Here is a 27,949-nt window from a genome sequence, read left to right as displayed (position 1 = left end):
AAGATTCCCCAAAATATATTCATCCTCCTTCTAAAATTTCAGAAATGAAACACCTTGATATACCTAGTACTAAGGTCTATTTGGTAATGCCCACAGTGATTTACTGAATTTATAGGATTAACCTTTACTCCTCAGATTTGCCATTTAAGTTTTCCTTGGCAAACTAGGTAAAACCCATGTTTATTCTAAGAAACCATTCCTTATAAGCAATCTAGTCTAGGGCTTGGGGTAATACTTAAAAATCAATTAGGAGCCATATAGGAGCAGGGCGAAAAGTACAATAAAATTAAGCTCTGGAATCAGAGATGACTGGAAATACTTGGCTACTTACTATGTGACCTTGGGAAAAATTACCAAATGCCTGTATCTCATCTGCATCACCTATAAAACAGGGTGGTAATAACACATCTCAGTCACTATGAGGACTAAATCATTTAGAGTGCCTGATACAACTTCTAACAGGAAACAGAGAAATTTAGCTATTTTTAATATATGTATACTAATAATCCATTCAGAATGTCTTACGTATAAAATCTTGCCTGAATTCAAAGACCTCAAAGAAACCGGACCCCAGATTTCCTATCTTTTTAAAATGGTCATTGAAAATTTAGTTAATACTCCGCTCCACTGATTAACCAGATCCTCTGTTCCAGGCAATGGTCCATCCCACTGAATTTCTCTCAAGGTGCTTGTGTGTTGCCTTACCTTGCTGTTGAGAATGTTGACTTTTCAGTGGTGGTCTTGAACTTCAAAGAATAGCATCATGAACAACACTTAAAATCCCTGGGATGGTCATAAGGCAGAGCTGACCATATCAAAGTTATCCCAAGGAACTGAGTTCCTATGCCAATGACAGGGCTCGGTGGGCACCAGAAGAAATGAAACTAATGAAATTCATCATTGCCTTAATGAATACCAGTACCAGGGGGAAGTCTCACCCAGGTTATCAGAATTTGATAACCTACTTATGAAATAAGGACATCTTAGTGGCTTAAGCAACACGTGTAAGAGGGTGGAGATAGGTATGGAAAACAAAAGCTACATGAGCACACGTGCACAACCAGACAAGTTTTTGTATTTATAGAGGTCAAGCAAGAGGGTAGGCAGGGCAATAGTGAAAATACAAGTAACAGCAAAGATGCACCTACTTAAAATGTCATTTACATAAGTCTAAGATTCTTGTATTGGAATATACCTTAATCTTTAGTTTACCACTCGAAGATTAAGCCATTATACTACACAACATAAAATGAGGGTTATATCCCATAAACCAGTATCTGCTCAAACTCACAGTGAGGAAACAAAAATGAAGGTTGCATGAGAATTCTACTTGATTCTAAAACTCAAGTCTATTTGACACTGGTTGGAGGAAAGAGAACCTTTATCAGATCAGATTCCCTTTTAAAGAAAAACCCGAGAGATGATCAAGAACAAATGATCACTTCATGCATTTTATTGATAGTCTATATTTTAAATCTGCAGTATGACATCTTACATAGGGAAAAAGCTTCTTCCTAAAAGATAACTATTAATAATCAAACCAGCTTTAATATGACTGACCTTTCAAGGTCTTGTTTTGCATTAAACAATTTAATTTTTAGCAGGTATAAAGCACTGTACAAAAAAAAAAAAAAGGAAACTGGGTACATTCTCAAAATTTAATACAGGGCTTCCCAACCAGGAGTCTTCTGTGTAGATATTGGAGAAGGGTGTTATGTTCAGATTTAAATTGAAAGAAAATGAGAAACCAGGTAAAGCAAGCCGACCAAATTCACTTCACTTTGTGCTCCTTTCTGCTTTTTTGAAAGTCTCTCCCAGAGGTCAGGAAGCCCTGGTATAACAATCACTTCAGTCTTTACAGAACATACATTTATGTGCTTCATGTTCAAAGACATAAAGGCAGCTTTTGTTACTATCCCCCCTCCAAATCCCTTCAGGTTCTTTTGGCTTCAGAAAACTTTCTAAGACTGCTGCCCAGTTCTTTATATATGAATCCAAGTAAACATCTATACCAAAGCAGCTCTTCCTGGGAGAAGATAAAACAGGCACAGATACATAATCAGGCCAACTGCGTACCTACTCAATTTGATACCTGATCACATGGCCCTATATCTTTAAAAGCAGCACCAGGGACAAATGGAGCTAACAAGAGGTAAAAATCCAAACATCAGACAGTAAATACACATACAAATCAATCAGATAAAAGAATGTTAGCAGAGGGGCACTAAACAGAATTAAGGCTGGGCAGCTGGTTCAACCATACCTTGGTATTGGAATAAATCTGCAAGATGAGGAACTGAGAAGAACCCTGAAATAACGAGGCACAGTGGTATGGTGGGGTTCATTTTCATTGCATGTATTTAAGGTTATCATTCAACCCAGGTGACTATAAAGTAGCCTGTGGGTCTTTAGTAAACAAATCCTAATCAAAACCTAGTTATCTCACTGTAATTGTATTTGAGAGTGTTTGTTTCCTTCAAATTCGGAATGAAAACACCTATAGAGATATGAAAATAATCATAAAACTGATACAAACTGTTATCCCTTGAAAGTTTGAACACTTCAATAACAGCTCTATTCTGTGCTGTATTTTAAATACAAAGTGGAGTTATTAAATCAAATGAGATCACTCAGCTGTTGGGAATATTACAATATTTTAGAAATGTTCCAGTAACTCAATTTCAAAATGTTAAAACTTTTAAAGGGCAAGTACTCAACTCATAGCTGTTTCTTAGTTGCTTACTAAAAATCCAATTTCAAAATAAATGAAATACTTGTTCCTCAGACCCTGCACTTTTAACTTTCCAAATGAAGCGTATTATTTTGTTGATTTACATTTTCGAATGTTTTCCAAAAGCATGTAATTTACTATTTAACTCCATGAATTACAACACCGTTATTGAGTATTAAACATACTTTAGAATTACTGTTCTTGAGGGTAAAAAAAAAATGCCTGATACCTTCCTATGTGCCTTATCAATCTCTTGCATCACTAAGGTACAAGAATACTTTAGAAAGTAGTGATCAGCAGTCTTAAAAGAAAATAAAAGTGCCCTGCAAACGTGGCTTCTATGTACTTAAGATTGGTAATACATCTGATAGGGAAGCCAGTAAGGTAAAATTTTAAAAACTCAAGGCAAATCACTAGTATTTTGTGTTCACAAAAGAACAAAGGAGAATAAAAAGGGGTGGAGGGGAATATCCTCTATTTTTAAAAGAAAAGTATCAACCACCACCACAAGGTGCCACTGTATTCTAGCAAGTGGTAAAAATGGCCTTTTAAGAGGCATTTTCCAACATTTACCTCCCTATCACATGGGTATTTTGGGAACTGACTGAATGTCATAACTGATGCTTGACCCATTTCAAGTCATGGACATTTGGGAAGCAGGTGGTTAAATAAAAAAAAAAAAAATTAAGTGAAAACCCTTCATAAATACAATCCGAGACACTGACATGAGGAGAACACTTGGCACAGAAAGGACAAGTTTTCCCAAGGGGGGTAAAAATTACTTGAGGTAACACTTACAGCTAAGCAGTTTCCTAATCTTAAAGTCTGGATAAACTCAACAATCATGTTTTTAGAGATCATACGTGTGTGTGTGCACGCGTGCCTGTGCGCACAGGTAGACATACACACACAAACACACATATAAAATCCCGGTACTAAACTTTGTTAACTGTACAACTGATAATTTCCTACACTTCCAACACTAATGTGAACAGTTCTCTCAATCCCCACCTCATTAACCATTAACACCACTGAGGTATAACTAATGTGTTCTTTTTAGGGCAAATATTCCAAATGAACAACATGGCTCATCTTCTAGTGTTGCTATAAAGTCTGCACACTTTAAACCTAACTTGCTCAATTCTGTTTTAAGTATTAATAAATCTCAACCTTGTCAGCTGCTTGGAGTTAAACGGACATAACACCTCAAATGGTTCATACCAGTAAGTGAATTTTTAAAAATATCTGAAATACTCAAGGAAACTCAGTTTTTAGTATTTTTCCCTATGCTTTGAACAATGTAATTTCCCAACATTGTTTTTTCTTGTTCCTATTAACTGCATGAAGTTCAAACTAGGTCTTCAAGACAGAACCTTTCTGTAATAAAGAAAAAGTGCAAAGATACAAAATGAAATGTGAAGTCTTTTGCAAGAAAATGCTGCCTCAAGAGAATAGGTGTTTTGGATGCTGGTGGGAAAAAAAGACTCTTGCTCTCCACTGTACACCTGACACCTATGAATAACCTTGTCTTCAATGTCCACAACACTAATAAGTACAGTCATGGACCTTGTACAAAATAAAAATTAAGTAGCAAATTCCACTAAAATATTTGTATCCATTCTACACAATCCAACGGGAATCAGTGAGTGCTACTGAAAAAGGTGTCCACATGCACATGTCCAGTATGTGCATTCTACTGAAGGCTAAAAACTTAAAATCCTATTTCCAGTGTTTATGAATAGCTTCAATATCTACATTCATAACCAGCATTCTGCATGAGTTACCTCTTACTTTAATACTTCACAAATGAGTAATACATCTTGGGAGGTTAGGGAGGTACCTGTTGTCAATAACTTTCTTTTATGCTTAGAATGTGCTGCAGTTGTTTTTCAACTATTTAAAATGAACACCCTTATAATGGGATGTTTTATACCAAGAGGAAAATGGGTTTTTAGCCAATCAGGACTACCCTGCAGATCTGAAAAATCGTAGATTACACCCTTAGGAAAGGAGACAAGGAGGCTCACAAATATAAAGGAATCCTGACTTTTACATGGACAATTTTTTTTAAAAAGATAAAATGTATTACATAAGCGCCATAAACAGTGAAATCTGCTTATATTAAAAAAAATAAGTGAAGCTTTGTTTGGACATTATTTCCTTGCAAGAGCAGTACATATCCTTAGTAAACAACTACCATATTTACAAGTTAATCTCCTTGATACTTAGGTAGGAGTGAAAGCCAGAGGAAAACATGAAAGAGTGAGCTTTGAAATAACCTTTACAGCTAAGTGATAACAGTTAAGGTAGCCAGATAATTCCTGAAGCAGACCTGTTTATTTTGTACAGTATCTGACTATGCATGGGTAGTTTTCACTTTAAAGACCAAGGATGTGTGCAATTCCTCTTTGGGCCCACTATCTTCTCCCAGATAAACAAGTCCTCCACATTCAGACTAATCCTAACCCCAACTGGTGTCAAAAGAGAAATTCAGCATGAGTACACTGGGGTTCTTCACAAACCTAATCTCATTAACTAAGGAGACAACACAAAACTCATGTCCCATAGATTGTGAGTCAGAAGCCTCGTCTTCAAATATGGGCAGCACAATTACAATCTGAATCTCAAATGACCCAACACGATTCATTTTCAACAAAGGATGAACATCCCTTAATTCTTCAATTGGCCTTTAAATGTGAGATGTTAGGTCTGTGTTAGAGTAATGAAGTATTAACAAGTGTGCACTGGTACCTTAAATGACAAATCTCGAAAAGAACACAAATTTGACACTTTCCTATTAGTTCACACATCTGTACCAACTTCAATTCTTACGCTAAAAGTGGTTTATAGTCTTTCCTCCACCTTCCCTTTTTCCTTTTCTGAGGAGCAGACTTGTGAAAACATCAATGTAACTTGTGCTAGGTGGTAGTGGTTTTTTTTTTCTTGTTTTTAACCAAAACTCTACCAAATTTGTTAATCTACTTCATCAGCTCAAGCAGAATACTGCGTCGAGGATCTCACCATATGAAACCAGTTCCTGTCTGCATGATTACTGTCTTCATAAAAATTTTAAATTCTTCAGAGCGGTTTTCTTTACTCCTCCCATCTTTCATTTCCTGCCTAAATCCAAGTTAAAATACCACGTTTCTATTGGTAATGCAGCTCAATTCTGCACACTGTCCTTTCCTTTGCATGTCACAGTAGCTGTCCACATACATTAAATACTAGATATGTTCTGCTCTTGACATCTACATACTTAGAAAAGCAGCTTTGTACTTTGGGGTGTGTGTGTGTGTGTGTGTGTTTTACTATCTTGGCTCACAAAAAGCAGTTTTTTTCATTTCTAAGCATGGTACTTTACAATTTTTAATGCATTAATACAACAGTGCATTGGAAAAGTACTGAGCCTCTACAAAATAGCTTTACATTTTTAAACAAATGAATGTGATTTTTCACTTACACAAGCATAGGCTTTTTTTTTAATATTTCCACAAGATAAATATCTCAATTAAACTATAAGCTCACTCTACAGTGTGCCACAGTGATGGGCTTAGGAGACAGTTATACACTTAGAAGATCCTAACCTTAGTGTTATTTACACTGACGTCCAATATCACCTCATCTGAAAGGTGAACAAATGATATTCAGCATTTAGCTGAATTTGTGCCAACTAATAACTGGGAATGGTATAGCTTTAAGCAATCACTTATGAAACATGTACTGTAACTTAGTCTAAACTGGCAGTTTCCTTTGCCCCTCTCCTATGGTGTGGGAAATGTTAAAGATCAACGTGAAACGGATAAAGAGCCATTGCTAAGGCAGATCTTTAAAGATAACAAAGGAGAAACTGATAAGTATCTATGACAAATCATCAGTAATATCAAGTACTGGTACTGAAATCAGATTTTTATGTCCTAAAACACTGCTTTTTAAATATTTCCTTTTATTCTGGAACAGAAACTGGAAAAAGGACAATGATTCACTCAGAAAGCAATGACTCAATTCAGGTTGCTACTTTACATTTAAGCACCACTCAAAAAGTGGGCAGAAAGCAAGTGATTCCTGTTTGCCCATCACTATACCAGCTACATAGCTGAGAGTTCAGAACTTAATTACACAACACTTTCTCTGTTACCAGAAGCTAAGACTGCTCTGCGACAAATTGGACAAGTAGAATTCTCAGACAACCAGCGATCGATGCAGTGGACATGGTACTCATGGGAACAAGGTAGTTTACGAAGTTTGTTGCCTTCTGTGTATTCTGTAATGCAAACACTACAGGTTTTTAATGCATCGTTTTCACCAAAACTTCTCATTGCCAAGTTGTCAATCTGTTCTTTGGTGAGTCCTCTAGGTTGGTCATCATCATCCTCATTTAAGAGGAAAAACTGAGCCAGACTAAGGAAGGGCAAAGAGCCACTTTCATCAAATGTTACTGGGGCCCTGTGTCGACCCTCTCGTCTGGCACCTGATGAGCCTGATGATGAGCTTCCTTCATTACTGCCTTCAAACACCTCTGAGCTAGTCTCTGAACTTTCACCACTGGAACTGGAACTAGGACTGGAACTGGAACTAGAACTGGAACTGGAACTGGAACTGGAACTGGAACCAGAACTGCTACTACCACCAGAACCTCCTCTTCCATTCCGTGACTCTGCCCTTTCCACATTTCGACTTGAGACTGAGCCACTGGGCTCGGAATCACTATCACTGTACATAAAATAGCTTAACTCACCAAAACCTGTCATTATCTGCCTTAACATGGTCTGAATTGCAACAGATGTAGTCTCACTTAAACCAGTATTTAAGATTCTACGAATTGGAATTCTGATGGTACTGACATAGGTTCTCACACCTGCCCGTTCTGAACGTGAAAATGTACGCCTAAAACCTCCTCGTTCACTTTCGTAAGTGACTGTATTGTTTGGCGTCTGAGACCTTGACCGAGTTCTACTAGCTATGCTATCTCTCTGCCGGTATTCTCCAGGACGAACTCTTCTCACTTGCAGATCAAGGACTATGGTTGGAGGTCTCTGTCCTGATCCTGCAGATTCACCACTGCTGGTTGTGTCTGAAGAACCTGCTCCTTGTGAGGCATTTCTTGTTCCAGAAGCTGCAAAAAGACCTCTATTTAGCAAATCAGGTCCACTTATTTGCTGTCTCAATGTCACATGGTGTCGGGTTCTAGAACTTCCCTCAGTCTCATTTACCAAAGGATGCTCAAAAGTCTGAGATGAAATACTATGATGAGATCTCCGTGGAATTTCACTCATTGGATGCAGAGGTGACCTACTTCTTTCAGCTCTCGCCCGGGTTCTCCGATGGTCTGGGCTCCTGCTTCTTGCCCGTCTCTGACCTCTGGTAGGTGCTACTTCTCCCGTTAATGCCTCAGTTGAATTTCGTTCTGATCTAGATGGCCTTGTAGATGTTGATTCAGATCGTGGATTTTCCACTTGCCTTTGGCTGCTGTTGTCTGTATTTTCTCCACCAGAACGTCTTGCAGATGGCTCATTTTCATTCTCTGGATTTTGGCTCCCATTATTACGGTTAACATTGATCTCTAAACTGAATCTGAAATCACCACTGTTTGGATTAGTCCGGCTCACTGCTCTCCAAGATTGGTTTCCTCTTTGACCACTTCTTGTTGTATTTCCAGTTTGTCTGACGGAGTTAAGCCAGTCTATTATAGAGTCACCATTGGACACATCATCTGAAGAGTCTCCACCTGTTTTTAAAACAGGGAGGGGAGATGGAGAAAAAGGAACTACTAAAATTAGGACAATCATGTAATAGTGCTCTGAAACTGTGTTAAAAAACAACAAAGATTCTGAACAGACCTCACATTTAAAGATTTTTGTGAACTACACTAAATAGATTTGCAAGTAAAGGCAGGAATGTTTCAATTCCATTTTGAAAAAGCAAGCTAATCCTAGAGAAATTCAGAGAAAGTTTTTTTAAAAGGTATTCTGGAGGAAGTCTATTTTCAGAACTTTATCATATACAGAGCCTAGGAGACCACCGTGGACTGTCAGAAGACATTTTTCAGTCCACTGTCAAAACATTAACCAAACAAGGTAAACATTAGTTAGGGTACAGGGCTATTATTTTTGTTCAAGTCACGTTTTTTCACATTTTCATTAGTCTACAACATTTCCTCTAGGATCTTGACTTAAGTGCCTTTGATAATACAGGACTTTTAAAATAGAAGACTGCTGTAGCCACTGCAAAAATATAAACAGGGTCTACTGGTTCCAAAATATTTCAGGAAATCTTCGTTATTACCAAGATTTTAAATTAACATGAAACGAGATCAGATAAAAATTGAATAGTCTGAACCTAGCACGGTGCATATAATGGCATGCTCCAGAACCAAACTGTTATTATAGCCTCTATGTCAGACAGTCCAATTCCCTACAATCCTACTTAAAATTAAAAGCAGGGTTTCTCAACAGTGGCACTATTTCCATTTTGAGCCAGGTAATTCTCTGTTGTGGGGACTGTGCTGCTATGAATTTTAGGATGTTAGGATGTTTGGCAGGATCCCTGGCCTCCACCCACTAGATGCTCGTAGCAAACCCCGAGCTGTGGTAATAGCCAAAAATGTCTCCAGACATTGCCAGCGTCTCCTGGGGGGGGTGAGGTGGGGATATAACCCACTGAGAGCCACCAGGTTAGAGAATACAGCATTTCTTTCCGCTGGTGGAGAATGCACATGTTTGTAAGGAAGAAGTAATTTGGTAGGTGGGAGGAAATTTCAGCGGAGGTGCAAAATCAGGAAAATAACCACTTAAGCACACTTAAATAGGCCATTTCTTGGGGCGCCTGGGTGGCTCAGTGGGTTGAGCCTCTGCCTTCAGCTCAGGTCATGATCTTGGGGTCCTGGGATCGAGCCCCGCATCGGGCTCTCTGCTCAGCGGGGAGCCCGCTCCCCCTTCTCTCTCTGCCTGCTGCTCTGCCTACTTGTGATCTCTGTCAAATAAATAAAGTCTTAAAAAAATAAATAGGCCATTTCTCACTATGTCTCAATTAAATACAAACCCAAAGGTGAAGCAGAAAAAAAAACATGTTGACATTCTCACCAAATACCAAGAAAATGCCAGTTCCCTTTTTGTTAACAGTTCCTTAGTACTAAATTAATCCGTGCTGTTTCTGGATAATCTTCAGCTGACCTTTCCTGGAGTTCCTTATCTGTTCCATCCTCTACCCACTCCCCAAGGCAAAATATACCTCTGTTTTCATCTGAGTTTTGTGGTGGTGGGCCCTCTTTAATTTGTTGTAGTCTTCTCAGCAACTCTTCCTCAGTACTTTCACCTGAAAATAGTTTAGAAATGTGTGCCAAATTACAAATAAAAACGAAGATGAAAACCAAGGAGTAGGAATGTGGATAAAATTTACTTCTTTGGGGGCATGACATGGCAACTTATGCAAGTTTCTTTCCAGTTCACATAATGCTTTTGCATGCGATTTCTCATTCTTTCAAACTGTAACTCTGGGAGGTAGATATCATCTGCATTTTAAAACAAGGAAACTGAGACTGAGAGACTGCTGTATTAATAAATGGCAGGGCCAGAATACCAACTCAGGCATTCTGATTCAAGTCTGGTACTGGTGGCTAAAAATGCACTCCCTCTTCTTTAAAAATCATGCTAACACCTTACCTTTCAAAATTTAAACAATAACACAAAGGTTAGAATTAAATAGAAACGAGCAGCACCAGAGATCATGAATTTTAATTAGGATCAAATGAGACCTAACTGGGCACAAGAGAATAACCAAACACAAAGTTCTGAATTGACAAATTTACCCAAGGACAGATTTGGAGGACTACAACTGGAACATAATCTGGGAATCAGAGATGACCCCCCACCAAAAAAAAAGCTTGTCCTAGGAATCAACATTCTCATTAGCTCTTCCACATTTAAATTTATCTCTAGTAAATTAAATGAAGCTAGTTAAAACAAAAATATTGTTCAGTTCCTTTTTCAGTCAGCTCACTATAAATTCATAATGTAAATCATAACTAAAAGATGTCATATAGGATAATTCCAAATAGGAGTGAACCAAATGAGGCAATAAGTACAGCAATAAATGTCATTCTGCATCCCCTGTATTAAAATGACACTTCATAATGGCTGAAGAGACAGATTTTTAAAACAAGTTTAAAAAAAAAAGGACCAGCAATTTACTATATAAATCTTTATACATCGCATACCTGGGGTGCCTAACAAATTGTTATCCCTCATAAGTCTATAATCTTCTTCACTCAGGTTATTTACAAATTGATAGAAAGCTTCTTCCCGATCCAATCGGTCCATCTGACTTCTGCGCTGTGCTGCAGACTGATCACCACTTCCTTTATCGTTAGAATCTGAGCTTTCCATCTTGATGAACAAGTGGAAAATAATCTAAAAGGAGAAAAGAGATGAATCTTGAAAACAAAAGTTAGCATGTGTTCTGCAGAACACTTTTAATTATGTGAAAATCCAGAATGCAGGCCAAGATATGAATTTTAAGACCTCATATGAATAAAAATTTCATAGAAGAAAAACTCCTGAAAAAGCCCTGTTATGTTAGGAAAAAAGGAGGTCAGGAATTAGCAAGCTATGGACCATGGGCCAAAATCAGCCCTGGTGCCTATATTTTCCTTGAGATCTAAGAATGATTTTTTTTTTTACACTTTTAAAGATTGCTTTTTGTTTTTTTGTTTCTTGTTTTTTTACAAAAGGGAGATGATGTTTTGTGATGTCTAAAAAGTACATGAAATTCAAATTTCAGTGTTCACCAAGTTTTATTACAATACAGTCATACAGCTTCACTTACGTATTCTCTGTGATTGCTGTTCTGCCCCAATGGCAGAGCCAAGTAGACGTGCGTGGCCCTCCCGCTGCATTGCACTGGTGATGATCTGTGCCTTCTAAGCTGCAGTGATGCAACCTGACAGCATTTCAAGTGCCATGCATATCACCATACTGTCACATTTTAAGAAATCACCAATGCGTTCTCATTTCAAATGAAGTAAAAGTGCACTTTGTCACCCTCAAAGGCATAGTAGGGTATAGGTTATTTTGTTGTGAGATGCAGATTGAATTCATTATGCAATGGCACTACTTAACTGTGCTAAAAGAAAATACACGTTCATACTATCAGACCAAGCATTCATCACCATGTTCCCAACTCACAGCTAAAGCTGTAGTCTGGAAAACTGGAAAATTTAAAACTAAATATCTCATCACCAAGTATTTTCTCACAAGAATAAAAAACAAGGCTTCAACCACAGTAAACCTCCAAGTGGCTTGTTAGCTAAGCAAAAAAAGCTGTATATTGATGGTGAGTTAATTAAACTGTGCTTGATTTCAGAAGCTAGAGAAATGTGTCCAGAGAAAGATGTTTAAGATTATTAGCTTTTTGGTGAGTAGAGTTGCTCAAAAATTCAAGGATACTCAGATGTCATAATCAATTGAAAAATGAGACAGCAAATGATTCTGAGTGGTTTTTCTTTGGCCTTGATGAGTTGACAAATGTAATTGATACTATTGTTGTTTATTCAAGGAGTCAAGTGTTTATTACTCAAGTAGTTTGAAGTAACTACAGAGGTAGCCTCTACAAATAGTCTGCTTGGAGCAACTACAGGTAATACTTTAACAAAGTTGAGAAAACACTAAGTATAGTTTGAAGTGGAATCTGCTAAGATGTATTACAACTGAAATGGTGGTACATGTATGTGTAGAGCAGAAAAGACAAGTTGGACAAATTTCTGAAGCCTGTGAAAATGTAAAGTGCTTCAAGTCTATGGGTATTCCTTATATTATGCATCAGCAGGTAGCCTGTAGAAACTATTTGAATCTATTATATTGCTGAACCAGCAGTGTTAAGGGTGAACTTCATTATAGTGAACTTTACCATCACCAGCTCTCTGAATTTTTCGTCAGAAAAAGAAGCTGAATATCCTAACTTGCCCTACTACTTGTTAACAGTGCTGACATGCAAAACTGACTAAAATCATTTCAGCAACAACTGCCACTGGAATCATAATGTCAAACAAGATGCTTCATGCACCTCTTATGCTAGCAAAGAAACAAGAGCTCTGTTCCCATACAAATTTGTAGCAGATTTATTTTCTAAGTACAAATTACAGTTCCAGAAGGACTTTTTTGGACCTCATTGCAAGTACAAAGAACACTTCCTTATTTCAAAATCCATTTACCTGTCCATCTGAGGAGCTTCCACCTAAACTTCAACTGAAAGTGACAGACAACTCTGCTGTGTAATGATATGCTAAAAGGTAAGTATCAAATGAATTCTATAAATGCCTTCTCTAAGGGATAAATATGCTTCATTAATTTATGCTTGTGGATTGATTAGATAGCAATACAGGCATACTGTGTTTTGTTGCACTTCACAGACACTGTGCTTTTTTAATAAATTGAAAGGTTTCTAACAACCTGGCGTGGAGCAAGTCTGCTGGTGCTATTTCTCTAGCAGCATTAACTCGCTTCCTATCTCTGCTTCCCATTTTGGTTAATTCTTGCAGTATTTCCAACTTTTCACCATTATTATATTTGTTATGGTGATCTGTGATCAGCAATCTTTGATGTTGGAATTGTTTGGGGTGCAATGCACCATACCAATACAGGACAGGAAAGTTAACAGATAAATGTGTGTGTTTTGACTGCACCATCAACCACCTGTTCCCCTGACTCTCCCCGTTTTCTTGGGCTTCCCTATTCCCTGAGACACAATATTGAAATTAGGCCAATTAATAAGCCTACAATGGCCTTTAAGTGTACAAATGAAAAGTCACACAGCTCTAACTTTAAATCGAAACCTAGAAATGATGAAGCTTAGTGAGGAAGCCATGTTAAAAGCCATGATAAGCCTTAAGCTAGGCCTCTTGTGCCAAACAGACAAATTGTGGATGCAAAGGAAAAGTTCTTGAAGGAAATGAAAATTAAAATTCACTCCAGTGAATACATGAATGGTAAGAAAGTTCAACAGCCTTTTTGCTGATACGGAGAAAGTTTTAGTCATCCGGACAAAAGATCAAGCCAGCTCCAACATTCCCTTAAGCCAAAGCCTAATCCAGAGCAAGGCCCTAACTCTCCTCAACTCTATGAAGGCTGAGACAAGGAGGCTGCACAAGAAAAGTCTGAAGGTTGGTTCATGAGGTTTAAGGAAGAAGTCATCTCCGTGACAAAGAAGTGCAAGGTGAAAGGGCAAGTGCTGATACAGAAGATGCAGCCAATATCGAGGCAAGAATCTCTACCAGCAAAGACTACCACTCACTGAAAGCTCAGGGGATGGTTAGCACTTTTTAGCAATAAAGCATTTTTAAATTAAGCTATGCATTGTTTTTTAGGCATAATGCTACTACACACTTAACAGACTAAAGTACAGTGTAAACGTAACTTTTACATGCTCTGGGAAACCAAAAAATTCATTTGACTTGTGTTGTAATATTTGCTTCATTATGTTAGTCTGGAACTGAACCTGCAATATCTCCAAGGTTTTCTTGTAAAATGCAGGTGTGTGCATATATGTGTGAAGACATTATAAAAAACGAAATATGGAAAATCTCACTTCAAGTCAGTAGCACTAATGAACATCTGCCAATAATTTTAACAAGGACTATATTTAGCCCTAATTACGCAAAATGTTATCCCTCCAAAAAAGAATGCCATTCTTCGCATTATTAGACCTGTATTACAAAAACACTAATCCATTATTATTGCTATTACCTTTCGAGTTTTATCAAGAAAAACTTTTGTAGAAATTTGGGCTTCTCTCCCTATCTAAGTAACTATGTAATATGCTCAATTTTGTGTTTTAATCAGCAAAGTAAAAGAACGAATCACTACCCGGCTTTTCTATTACTCTCAATTAACCACTCCAGTGATAAACAGTGGTAGTAAGCAATCTAAAAGAAGACTCCAAACAAAAACTTTTATCCTCCAGTCCTTTTCCTTCCAATCCCAGACTGACCTTAAGTTCACACCGGAAAAAATAAAAGTTAAGTCCATGAACATATGAAAATCTGATTTGTGAAAGAGGTAATCTATATTGATACTAAGATTTAATCCCACACACAACACATAAAGTATCTGGATGTTCCTAATTCAACTAAAGGGAAAAATAAAAACAAACCCTCTTTCAGAGAGCAAAAAAACAAAAGACCAAGAAGCTTCTGTCTGGTTTTTTATAACCTGAAAATTTAGAAAATTGGAAATCAATAGCTTGAAGTTATATAGGCCAGGAAATGAAAACAAACAAAGGAAGCCAAACTTTCCATATGTAGCTAAGGAATACAATTTGGTATTGGGAACAGTAAGCAGCTCACTTAAAGTACAGAAAAGCTCAAAGGAAAAAGAAACTACAGCCATAATTTTGCATACCAAATAAAAGCACCAGTAACATTTGCTAATATTCTGAAGCACTTAATATTGTGAAAGTTAACAACATGAAAGTTAGGACAATGTCCGCTTGTAAATGATCAGTAAATAGTTCTAAATAAATCATAATTTTTTTGAGAGAGAGCAAGCATGTGTTGGGGGGAAAGGGAGAGAGGGAGAGAAAGAATCTTAAGCAGGCTCCATCTCATGATCCTGAGTCCATGACCTGAGCCGAAATCAAGAGCCGGACACTTAACCAACTGAGCCACCCAGGTGCCCTAAAAATAATTTATAAAAAAGTACAACTCCAAAAAAAAAAACAAAACAAAAAACAAAACAAAAAAAAAAAACAAAAAAAAAGTACAACTCCATAGGGTTGAAAGGCTTTCAAAACATAAATCTTCAAAGAAGACAAAAATGTCTGTTAACTGCTGACATTTGAAGGACATGAACCAAAGATAACAGAAAACACACATACTAAAGTACTGTTTTTTTTAAAAGATTTTATTTATTTATTTGACACAGAGAGATCACAGGTAGGCAGAGAGGCAGACAGAGAGAGAGGAGGAAGCAGGCTTCCTGCTGAGCAGAGAGCCCGATGTGGGGCTCGATCCCAGGACCCTGAGATCATGACCGGAGACCAAGGCAGCGGCTTAACCCACTGAGCCACCCAGGCACAAAGTCTTAAGAACAATGTCAAGGAGGTTAACGCCCATGTGGAACAGAAACTTGCAAATATATGGGAGATTTTAAAAATGGCTTTGAAAAATATAATAATAAAAGGAAAGAAAGAAAAAAAGGAAAAACATATTCTGAAATTAGAAAGGGGTCTTGTATTGAGTGGGGGGGTGGAAATGGTATACTAACAGAAGATGAAAAGTAGAGGCACTCAATTTCAGTTTTGTTTCCATTTTAAAGAGAAATCACCTTTCAACTGCAAACAGGAAAAACAAACTTCTCAAAGAGAGAATCAAGACCCCAAACTACAAAACTTCTGATAACCCCTGAGAAATCAGAGCACAGGAGCGATGCTAAAAATACTAGATTTTAGAAATGATCAAATCTTCAAATAAAGCGAAGTCTATAAACTGTAGCACAGCAAAATCTGACAATAAACCTAAGGAAATTCTGCAACAGACTATCAGATATACTGCAAACACATAGAAGAAAATGTATTCATCAGAAGTGGGGTTCACTGCCAAATTAATCTCATCTGCTTGACAGAGGGATGGTTCTCAACCTTGGCTTACACATTAGAGTCACCTGGAAAACCTCTGGGGTTGGCCAGACAGCAGTATTCTTAAAAAATTCCACAGGTGGGGCACCTGGGTGGCTCAGTGGGTTAAAGCCTCTGCCTTCAGCTCAGGTCATGATCCCAAGGTCCTGGGATCAAGCCCCACATCGAGCTCTCTGCTCAGCAGGGAGCCTGCTTCCCTCCCTCTCTGCCTACTTGTGATCTCTGTCTGTCAAATAAATAAAATCAAATCTTAAAAAAATGACACCTTTAAAAAAAAATTCCACAGGTAATTCTGTTGGGCAGTTAGGGTCGAGAACCTCTTTGACAGGGACGCGTGACGGTAACACTGCTGACTAGTCTGGCTTGATTTCTGTAGAGTGTGAGATTATATATCCTTAATGTCATAGAGAAATGGAGGCTAGGTCAGCATTTCTCTAACTTCAGCATACAAACGAATCAACTGGAAATCTTGTTAAAATGCAGATTCTGATTCAGTATATTTGAGATGGGGCCTGAGAACCTGCATTTTAAATAATCCTCCAAGGGCTGCTGATCCTAGAATCACAGCTGAGTAGCGAAGAGTCTGAAGACAATACAGTTTAACAGATTCACAGCTGTGAAATACCACCCTCAAAGGTTATAGAGCAATGTTAACCTGCAAACAGTCCTGTCTTTAGCATTTAAAAGAGAGCCATGTCAGACATGCTAACCAAATCTCAGCAATTCAAAGCTGGGAGTTAGAATGAAGATGTATGCATATGACAAATAATATTCTGAATTCTCAGTGGATTGTGAGGATAAGCTGAAATCAACAAAAAGATGGTAAATACGCTATCCCGAACTCTTTATGAAGAATTACCAGGCTGGGGCGCCTGGGTGGCTCAGTGGGTTAAAGCCTCTGCCTTCAGCTCAGGTCATGATCCCCGCATCAGGCTCTCTGCTCGGCAGGGAGCCTGCTTCCTCCTCTCTCTCTCTGCCTGCCTCTCTGCCTACTTGTGATCTCTGTCTAATAAATAAAATCTTAAAAAAAAAATTACCAGGCTGAAATAACCCATCTTAAGAGTACAGAGTAAGGGAAAAACCTACTCATGTGACAAAGGCAGTTCACATGAAGAAGACCTGAAGGTTTTTAGTTAACAAAAAGCTCAATAAAAAGCCTGTTTGAGGGGCACCTGGGTGGCTCAGAGGGTTAGGCTTCTGCCTTTGGCTCAGGTCATGATCTCAGGGTCCTGGGATCGAATCCCAAATCGGGCTCTCTGCTCAGCAGGGAGCCTGCATCCCCGCCCCTTCTCTCTCTCTGCCTGCCTCTCTGCCTACTTGCAATCTCTCTCTGTCAACTAGATAAATGGAATCTTAAAAAAAAAAAAAAAAGCCTGTTTGACCTGGCTAAGGAACCTAACAAAGACCCATACTGCTTTCAGAGACCACAGTGTTCAAATAAAAATAGTAACAGACCCACTGCAATCTGCTGTTCAGATCTAGAGTGACCAAGATGATATGCCAGGTAACACCATAACGGAAATGCTGAATTACCTGGAGATGTCTAGCCTGAAGACAAGCCAAAAAATGGGCACAATTATGAATGTCAAATACTTAGAGTAGTAACATGAAAGCAAGCAGAACCACAGAATCAAACTAGGGCCACTAGTTGAAGAACTATGGAAGCAGGTAATTCCTCTAATCCTATGGTCTAACGATTAAACGGTCCAAAAATGGAGATGCCACCAGCCTCCTGAAGCAAGCAAACTACCCATTCCCTGGAAATATTCAAGCACAGGCTGGATATTAAGAGGACATTCCTTATTAGGTAGGAGTTTGAACCAAAAGACCCTTTGGACTAAAATGTTACTAAGGATGGGAAAGTCTCTTGGTTTTCTACTCTGGGCCTAGGATCCTATTAAGCTACGTATTCCAGCACCAAAATTTTGCTGTAACACTTTGACAAGACCAATCCACTTAAGTTGTTCCATCCTCATCCTCCAACACACTTGGTAATTTACTACCTTCACACTTCTACAAACCCTGTTCCCTCAGCCCCTTCTTAGTCTCTCCCCATTTCACTCACCCTTTAAGTCTCAATGAAATATTACCTCCTAAGAAGCTATTACCAGCTCAAATAGCAACTTTTTCATCCATCTCTTCACACAGGGTTCGTGCCACTAAGAGTGGCACTTTGTGCCTTACGTGGTCTTTTTTATTTTTGAAATAATATGAATCTTATTTACCCAACATAACCAAAGTATCATTTTGACATGTTATCAATATAAAAAAATTGGAGAGGTTTTATTTTCTTTTTTTAAAAATATTGAATCTCTGAAATGTGTATTTTATATTCACGGCATATCTCAAGTTGGACACTAAATTTTCAGTGGTTAAAGTAAAATGTAGTTCTATCAAGACAACAAAGTTGTATTTAATGAGAAAATATACACTGCTTCAGTTTTCATTTAACTTAGTTAAAATTAAAGAAAATCAAAAGTTCAGTTCCACAGTTGTATCAGTGACATCTCTACCTTACAGTTTTGAAAACAACTAAAAGGTAGAGAAATCACACACATGGAAAGAATTTCAATGTGTTCCCAATATACTGTTCACAATCTATAAACCCACGATTTCTATATCCTCTTTAAGTTTTTCAAAAATAAAATAATGTTGAATACTCTACAAATACACATGGAATAGATGATTCTTTCCTATGCTCACCAATCTTCAAGACTCATTCCTGACCTTTTAGAATTTCTATCATTTCCTACATGTTAAATAGAGATGAGAAAAAAAAAAAAAAACAAAAAACACTATACCTCTATTCAAAACCCTACTGACACTGTGATTTTAGGAACCGTTGAATCTTAAATAGCTCTTGCCTGGTGAGCTTAGAGGTTAGTTGATACCATGCAAGAAGAATTTCTATCTTCATTTAATTTTATCTTTCAATTCAGTATTTTTAACAATGAGACACACTCACAAAGTAACACATGATTGTCCAAATTACTATTGCTTACACAATCACATCCTGCTACCCTTTCCCCCTCTCATACTTACATACCAGAGAAAATCAAGGGAAAGAATTTCCCCACATGACATTCCTGCAACATACTTATTTCAAAACTGTGAACAGACCAGCAAGTCTTCATTAAACAGAACACACAATATTTTGCTAAGGTATAGGTTTCCATTAAAAAAGCAGTTTGGTTTTTTTGTGGTTGATTATGGGACAGGGAGAGAAAAATCTGATTTGCTCCCCTATATGTGCCTCCTTTCTGCCTTACTCTGCATTTCCCCTAGGCTGGGAATGGGAGTCAAGAGATTTCAACACTGACAAGTGCTCTACCTCTACCCTTTGGGGACAGTTAAGGGGTGAGTTACGGCTGTAACATGTGCAGAGTTCCCCTGGACTAGAAGTAATTACATTTTGGCGCGGGGGAAGGAAAACCAGGATGTTAAGCAATGCTTTCAAATGCCTTGTAAAATAATCTTACACACAGACAACCCCCTATCCCCACCCCTGAACTTGGTCTTATTATCTAAGTGGCACAAAATGAAAAAATATAGTAAATCTAAATCACAAGTTCAGCCCCTGGTAGATGGATTATCACACTGGTGAGTGAAAATGAACATTTTAATGGCTAAAGCATGCCAAAGATGCCAGGACACCATAATTCAAATGATCAAATACAGAACTCTCTCCATTCTGGTGTCAAACTTTAATAAAGAATTACGTTACCAAAATGTGTCTCTAGAGTCTACTCTATGGTAGACATTGCAATACATTCTAGTTTAACTAATGAAAGGAAAGAAGGATCCTCCCACACTCCTGGGCTCCTTCTATCATCATAAAAAAGAGAGAATCTTAAATCTACTTAGTTATCTTACTCTCAGGTATAATATTCATGTGTGTAAGTCAGAAAATTTGGATTACGTGTATGATTAGCATCAGCCACTTTTAAACTTAAATATGTCTATGAAAAGCTTACCAATAAAACAATTTAAGAGAATATGTAATTGTTAAATCACTTAGGTCTTTCCCTAGTTATAAACAATACGTCACCATATATTCATACAGCACTTCCACTTATATTCCATTTAATCCTCACAACAATCCTGTGAAGTAGGAGTATCACCTCAATTTTGCACCCAACAGATGTATACGAAGAAAAACTGATTTACCAAAGGCCATGTGGCTAGTAAGCGGAAAGAGCCAGTAATTAAAACCAGGTCTCCTAATTCCAAATCTAGTCAACTTTTCACATATGAACAACTGCCTCCCCATAATATTACAAAACTATAGACTTTAAAACACATTCCTTCAATCCCAATAGGCATATCTAAAGTATTCGACCTCACTATGAGCTTTTTATACCATGTTCACTCTGGGTATGAAAACTTCTAAAACAACAAAGCACCTTTTATAAGCAATATGAACCAAGGAGGACTTATTTTAAAGTAAGTCAAGTTTTACTTATTTTAAAGTAAGTCAAGTTTTAGTATTTTTGTTTTAAAAACAAAAAATAGCATACTTTACTAATTTTATTTCTTTCAGAGTACTGTGTGCCAATATATCCAAATCCATTCCTGGAAACGAGCAGCCAAATTAGAAATTTTGCCAGTCATTTCAAAAACTACTCGTTTGGCCAATGAATGTGTGACTGCGTCAGGTAAATTCAACTCTAGGAGGACAAGCCAGCAAGAAAACCAAGCCTGGGGTTTATTCTGTAATCAGGGAATTTAAGACAGATTTTATTCACCTTGATTAAAGTACTGTTAGTGATCCCCATTTCTTCTACAGTCATTACCATATGTTTTAGTATAAGTTATGCAGCTTACTATGTTTCTGACCACTGTTATAAGTATTTCATTAACTCCTCAACCATGTACTCCAAACTTTAAAAAATGTAAATTTTGTTATATTAGGGTGAAAAGAGTTCTGGGATCAAGCCCTGCATTGGGTTCTGCTTTTCCCTCTGCTTGCTGCTCCCCCACTTGTGCTCTACCTTTGACAAATAAATAAATAAATTCTTAAAAAAACAAAGCAAAACAAAACATGGTCCAGTATTAATGGGTCAGGAGACATGGTGCTAAGTACACACATATTATACTCAACAGACATACTGCATACTGCATCACAGTACCCAATGAAGACAACTGAAGGCACCAAAATATACTGTTTAAAAGACTTCATAAAAATAAATTATGAAATTTATTTTTTATGAAATGTTTGTGTGAATACCTATTTAATAATAAGCCCCATCTATTAAGTCTAGAATAAATAATCTCTTCTTAAAAACAAAAAGGTATAGTGGGAGGGAGGAATCAAGGTAACCTAATATCAACTAACTACCAAAACATCTTGAGCATTTTATCTTTTGTGTTCATACAAGCTCCAAAACTCAATAGTGTTCTAAAGCAGAACAGGCCAATTAAAAAAAATCATAGTATCAAAATAAAAACGTGTCATACTGAAAAAGAACAAGTATCATTCTGCTTGCAACAGAGCTTCATGAAGAACCTCAGAGAATAAATGAAAACTAATGACATGAAAACCTTGTCACTAAAGACAGTTCAAGAATACCACTGCCAAAATGAAAATACCTCATGCAGTTTTTAAAAAAGTCAAATCACAAAGAACCACTGAATTTGAGGTCAGGATATAAAGTACCATTGTGGGGGCGCCTGGGTGGCTCAGAGGGTTAAAGCCTCTGCCTTCGGCTCAGGTCACGATCCTGGGCTCTGTGCTCCGCAGGGAGCCTGCTTCCTCCTCTCTCTCTGCCTGCCTCTCTGCCTACTTCTGATCTCTGTCTGTAAAATAAATAAATAAAATCTTTGAAAAAATAAAAATTAAAATTAAAAAATAAAGTACCATTGTGTATATAGTCACCAAAAAGTGTTGAGAATTCTTCACATGCAAAACGTTTAATTACAATCTTATTAGCATTTGTAACAAATAAAAAATGATTAACAACCAAACAGCTTTTTTTTTATCCTATCAGTAAAAGGATAAAAGTAAAAGGGGTGGAATTTAGTTCTGTGAAAAGGATAATATAGAGAAGGTACTGGGTTCTAGTCTTGGCTGTTAACATTAACCAGCTATGTAAATTTGGTCAATTCACTTAACCTAGTGTGCCTCAGGATCTTCATGAATGTTAAGAGCACTGGAATAAAACCATCCATAAGGTACCTTCCAGTTCTATGAATCTGTGACTATGAATAAAATATAACCCAGGTCACATTACAGTAATAAGTCAAAAATAAAACTAAAGAAACAACATAATTAACTAGGATGTAAGCTTAAAAAGCTGCGCTTTTCTCACCACCATTTCACTTATGCACTTCTATCTCCCTTTTGTAACTATCTTTTATTTTTCAAAACAAATATAAAGCATCCCTCTCTAAAAAACATGACAGGGTTGATGTTTATTTCACTGCCTTTACCTACTGCATGATACCTGTCACCACCCACACGATTTGTTGATTATTTCCAATATTGGCCTGTCAGAGGATGCTACCAAGACCTCTACTACTGTTGATACTATCACAGCAATACAAAATTATAAAACATTATCTGCATGGCAGTGTTACTTTAGCCTCATTTATATTCTTCTACCATTACCACTTGAAGAGGACAGCAGGAAAAAAGGATTCAGAAATGTCCCTCATGTATCTAATCTCTTGGCAGGAAGTCTACTGACTTGCAGCTCACAAACAGTCCTATTACAATCCTCAAAAACAGTTAAATCCAAAGATTATTAATACGAATGTCAACAAATCAGAGGACAGAGATCAAACCAAATGGTGCCAGTTCACAGGGACAAGTTAGTTAAAAAAGGAAATCATTGTGATGACATTTCTATTCACGCAAGTACTTTAGACAGTAAATTTAATCTTCGAATACCTGTTTCATGTTCTTTTTATTACTGAGCTACATTACTAAATTAGACCTTGGTCTTAGCCACACAAACTCAACTGTGCTTTCTCATTATTCCCAAGAAGTCAAAAAATGACTCAAAAACCCAAAATGTTCATGTGTTTATGAAGAAAGTTATTAATGTAAAAAGTCACTGATTACTGGCAATTTTGGTAAGGTAGTACCTTAATTTAAGAACATGAGCTTTCCATCAAATATAACTTTTTAGTAAGTGAAGCAAATTTTTAAAATTAAAATCCCCTGACCAAAAAAGAAAATACTATCTACACAAATGACTCATGTTATTTGAGGAAAACAATTTGGTGTTATAGAACCAAACATGCGGACAACTGTGCTTCCTGAACCAGTGTTCCTACACAGAAATGATGACAAAAATGACCATATGTCCCCAGTTTGTCCAAAAGAGTAGCAATCTACACCTGTTGTCCCACAGTAATTATTAATACGGCCCTCTTTCACTCTCAAAAGCATCCCAGCATGGATAAATTAATATGGTCACCTTAGATGTAATTGACACTAACAGGAACTTCGGTCAATAAAAAAAAATGAAAATTGTAATTAAGAGTTAACTTCTTTTCCCCTACAGTTAAGTGGAGAGTAGGAGGAAAGAGACCATTTTTCATTCTAAAGAAAATTTAAAACATTGAATACAAAAATCTCCTCTCCCCTGCAAAGTATCTTGTTCATCACCATGCAAACCTTATAAGAGCACCTCAGTCTGTAGTCATGAAATTACTGCACAAGGTCTACAAATCTACATACACACCACAAACTGTCTATAAATATTTGTCTCACAAGTATGTAGGTACTATTAGAACTGATGAAATTAAAGTCCTGGGTCAGAAAATCTACAACAAAAAGATCAACTATGCATTTCAGAAACAAAATCACAAGTTCACAAGCATATGCCTGAACTATTCAAAATTGCCAAGATTTTCATATTTTAAAAAATTTCAATTGATGACTGGAAAAATGAACTGTTTATCTGGGAAATTTCCATATTCAAGGGTGGCAAAAAAACAACGAAGGAAAAACAGACACAGAATATTTCCTTAAGCTGGTTATCAAAATGTCAATGGATTATGTAAATTGGTATTTTTTTTAATTGATGGGCCATAAGGTTTTGGAAAACTCTCTGTTATACAGAGATGATAAGGAAGTAGACTTACAAAGAAAACAAAACATGTCCTAGACAGTGGCCCAAAATTCTAGCACCTTGTTGGTCTGGATCTGAGAAAGGACTTTTCACTTTCTAATTTGTTACCCACTCTATGGTAAATCAAGACAGAAGAGGCTGGTGAGTGATTTGCTCTATTTTGCAATCTACTAGGGCTATGCAGAAAGTAATATACACATTGTAATTCCATGGATACAGATGTCCCATTTGACCTACTGTATTGTCTAAGTCCCTACAACATGTTCACTAACCTCAATGAATATATCCAACCAGCCTAACATTTCTAGATATCACTTCATTAAGCTATTTCTTAAAACCATGTGTGGTTTTAAATTAAGCGTGTCAAATAATATCACAAGCAGTAATAGCTGAAACAGAAGCCATGACATAAAAAAGGGAAGAGGGTAATTGCTAAAAAAGTCTCTCCTGCATCATAAACCAGATTCTCTTTCAGTGGGAACAAAAGTTTTTGATACGACATAACCTGTAGATTTTTTTACTGCAACCTTTATCTTCTTTCAGTCTCCAATCTAATTAAAGAGCAATTAAGTCTAGAGGCATAAAAGTTTAGTGACTTCAGCATCAGAGACATCTGGGTTAAAACGGGGGCTCTACCACTTATTAGTTATTTAATTGAGGACAAATTGCTTAACCTCTTTTGAGTCTCAGTTAACTCTGTAAAATAGTTAATATCCTCATGGGGCTTTGCTGTGAGGATTACAAAGTCATGCAAGTGAAGCACAGGACACAGCACATAAGCATTCAATACAAGTTAGCTTTGAATTTAGGCTAACTAACTCCATCCCAGTTTGCTTGGGGCAGTCTAGGTTTGCACCTGTTGTCCAGGCATAATTATTAATAATGTCCCCTTTGCTCTTAAAAGCATCCTGGCTAAGGCAATAAATCATGTGGTTACCATAACAATGATGACGATGAAAAGAGTTAATATCAGAGTATTTTATATCAATTATGACTTTTTGGATCTTGAAGGAAAAAAATGAACAGCAAACAAAATAATGTAAGATTATATTCCTGTAAGATGTTCTACTGATATTCATTTAGTTATGCAACGAACATTTAAATGCTATTTATTTAGACCCATCCCACCCCAACAATGACTTAAGGCAGCAAATTTCTATTTTGTTCTTTCTGTTCTATACACGTACTGGTAAACTTCATACATTATTTTAGAAGGGGAAAATTCACTGATAAAACACTAGCGGAGTTCCAGCTCTTCAGACACACTACCCTTTGAATCCCAATAAAAAATACCCACTCTTATTATGAAGAATGCCCAACACCAACAAACATGTATCAAATAAGCCCATCCAATTACAGGGCCTGCAAAACAGAATATTTTTAAACATGCATTCTACACAAAAATCATCAGGAGACGCAACAAAAAATAAATTACCTGACTGTTATGACATAGTATTGTAATACAATAAACTGGATTTTAGTTTTCTTCACTCTCTGCTCTAGAAAAAAAAAGAATCCATTATTCTTCCTCTTTCATAAGATACACATTTTCTATGAAATAGACACATCCTAAAAAAAACATCCTATATATTTTAAGTTACACACCCCATAACCCAACCTAATTTAATAATACTATTAGGATATTTGGGGAGATGGAAGTCAGAGGAAACCAGGAATCTTGTGTAAGATATAAGATTTCCTTTAAAGGCTGAAAGCCAATCTACCTTTTCATATAAGCTTGCTTAAAACAGGCCTTTCCTTATCAGACCAGTAATATTTTCAGATTCTGATAGTTACTTTCAAGCATTTATCTGGCACATTACAGTAGCCTATGGCAGGAGCTAAAGTATGAGAAGATCACCAGGACATTTGGGCTAAAGAATGAAATATTTTTCAGTTTAACAATCTCCTAAAACCATAGTTTAAAATTATTGGGATTGGTCTTCCTGGGTACTTTATTTTTATAATCTAGATAGCTGATTTTTGGGGGCTATAATTGTGCCTGCCTGGTCTCAAGTTATCCAGGATGAACATAATGTACCTAATAGGACGATATGAGTAATTGTGTCTTTAATTTCGAAGAATCAAATAAGTGATTCTAGTAGTAGAAACGACTAGTACATTTATTTCTTCCTCCCTTCAATCATCTAAAGCGACTGCAGTTAATTCTGATTCAGGAAATGCGGGCTCTTTATTTGCACCAAACAATTATTGTGGAACCTTGCAAATGGTGGATGACAACCTGATATAAATGCTTCCTCTTGCCCCCAAACGAAAAGAATGACCTAAATAACAAGACCGCTAGGCCTCAGATTCCCGGACTAACCTGTGGAATAAGTATGGGGAAACTGTCTAGGGAAGGAACGTGGCTGTCTCCTCCATCTTGAAATTAATCAGCATAAGGCAAAAAGGGACTGAGTATTCAGGAAGCAGAAGCCCAACCGGTTAATACTAGTTACTAAAGCTATGGCGTACGTGGCAGGTACCGCCCGCAGAAGCCGAGACCCTTAGGCTTTTCTTTTTGAGGGGGGAGGGGTTGAGTTGTTGCCGGATTGAACAGAAATTAAGTTGAAAATCATTTGGCCCAATTCCCACCCTTACCCAGGGAAAAACAACAAACACGCAATGGCTTTCCCCTGCCTTTTCAGGGGATCCTTGCAGTGATATCTGGCAAAGGATACGCCAGGGTTACTTGAGTAAGGGAGTAAACCACAGTTGCCCCAGATCCTCAGGGAAGATGTCATCGTGGCCCCAGGGGGCGCCTAATTTATAGTGCCCAGCAGAAGGGCTCAAAATGGGGTTTTGCAAATCCTGAGAAATCTAAAGGCCCAAGAGTTCCCAGCATCTGACTTAGAGCAGCCTGATTTTTTCCCCTTTTCCCAAATCCAAGCCCGCCATATAAAAGGGGGATGGGGAGGCGAGGGAAGCCTCTGGAGAACCCAAGAGAAAAACCTGAGACGATCAAAGATTCTCACGCCTGAGGCCAACACTCAAAAATCGCCGTCCCCAAATTCTTAAGGCTGTGAAGCGCCCCGGCTTTAGCTCGCACCGCCACGGAGAGGAAGTACTACCCACCTCCTTCCCCTTCTTCAAGACTGTGACTATACACCCAACTAAAATGGCAGCGGCGACTACGCCACGGAGCCCCCCGCAGCAATCAGCGCCTGGGGTCCGGAGGCGGTACTGAGCGTCTGCCACGACACGACACTCAGGCCATTTTGAGAGAACGCGGCAGCCGCGGCTCCGCTGTCTTCCCCTTGCTCTCCATCCATTTTTCAAGAGGATTTCCTAAGGCTTCACTTACTCGGTTTTGGTGTCGGGTCCGACTCTGTCGGTTCGGCCGCCGCCGCCGCCGCCGCCGCCGCCGCGGAGCCTCCTGCGCGCCTCCCCTGCCGCTGTTCTCAAGCCCGCCTCCGATGAGTCGCTGGTTGAGACCCGCCTCTAGCCCAGCGCCTGCTCGGAGACGTTGCTCAGGCAGCCATTATCTTCCCCATTGTTACCAAGCAGCGACAGGAAA

General features: G+C 37.8%; 1 protein-coding gene across 2 annotated transcripts; it reads right to left on the bottom strand.

The window, feature by feature from the left end:
* Positions 1-1,424: 1,424 nt before the first annotated feature.
* On the bottom strand, positions 1,425-27,949 carry RLIM (ring finger protein, LIM domain interacting). 2 transcript variants are annotated; one of them, XM_045995235.1, is made up of 5 exons: positions 27,737-27,949; positions 25,868-25,931; positions 10,944-11,136; positions 9,959-10,042; positions 1,425-8,456 (listed from the first exon to the last, which is right to left on the bottom strand). In XM_045995235.1, exons 3-5 carry the CDS (start codon positions 11,110-11,112, stop codon positions 6,844-6,846), a joined length of 1,866 nt encoding a protein of 621 aa, XP_045851191.1. In that variant the 5' UTR covers positions 11,113-11,136; positions 25,868-25,931; positions 27,737-27,949; the 3' UTR covers positions 1,425-6,843. The 2 variants fall into 2 exon arrangements, with proteins under 2 accessions (XP_045851191.1, XP_045851190.1); XM_045995234.1 differs by lacking the exon at positions 25,868-25,931.

This window comes from Meles meles, chromosome X (genome assembly GCF_922984935.1).
Source record: "Meles meles chromosome X, mMelMel3.1 paternal haplotype, whole genome shotgun sequence".
Lineage (NCBI taxonomy): Eukaryota > Metazoa > Chordata > Mammalia > Carnivora > Mustelidae > Meles > Meles meles.
This window is presented reverse-complemented; position numbering and strand designations above follow the sequence as displayed.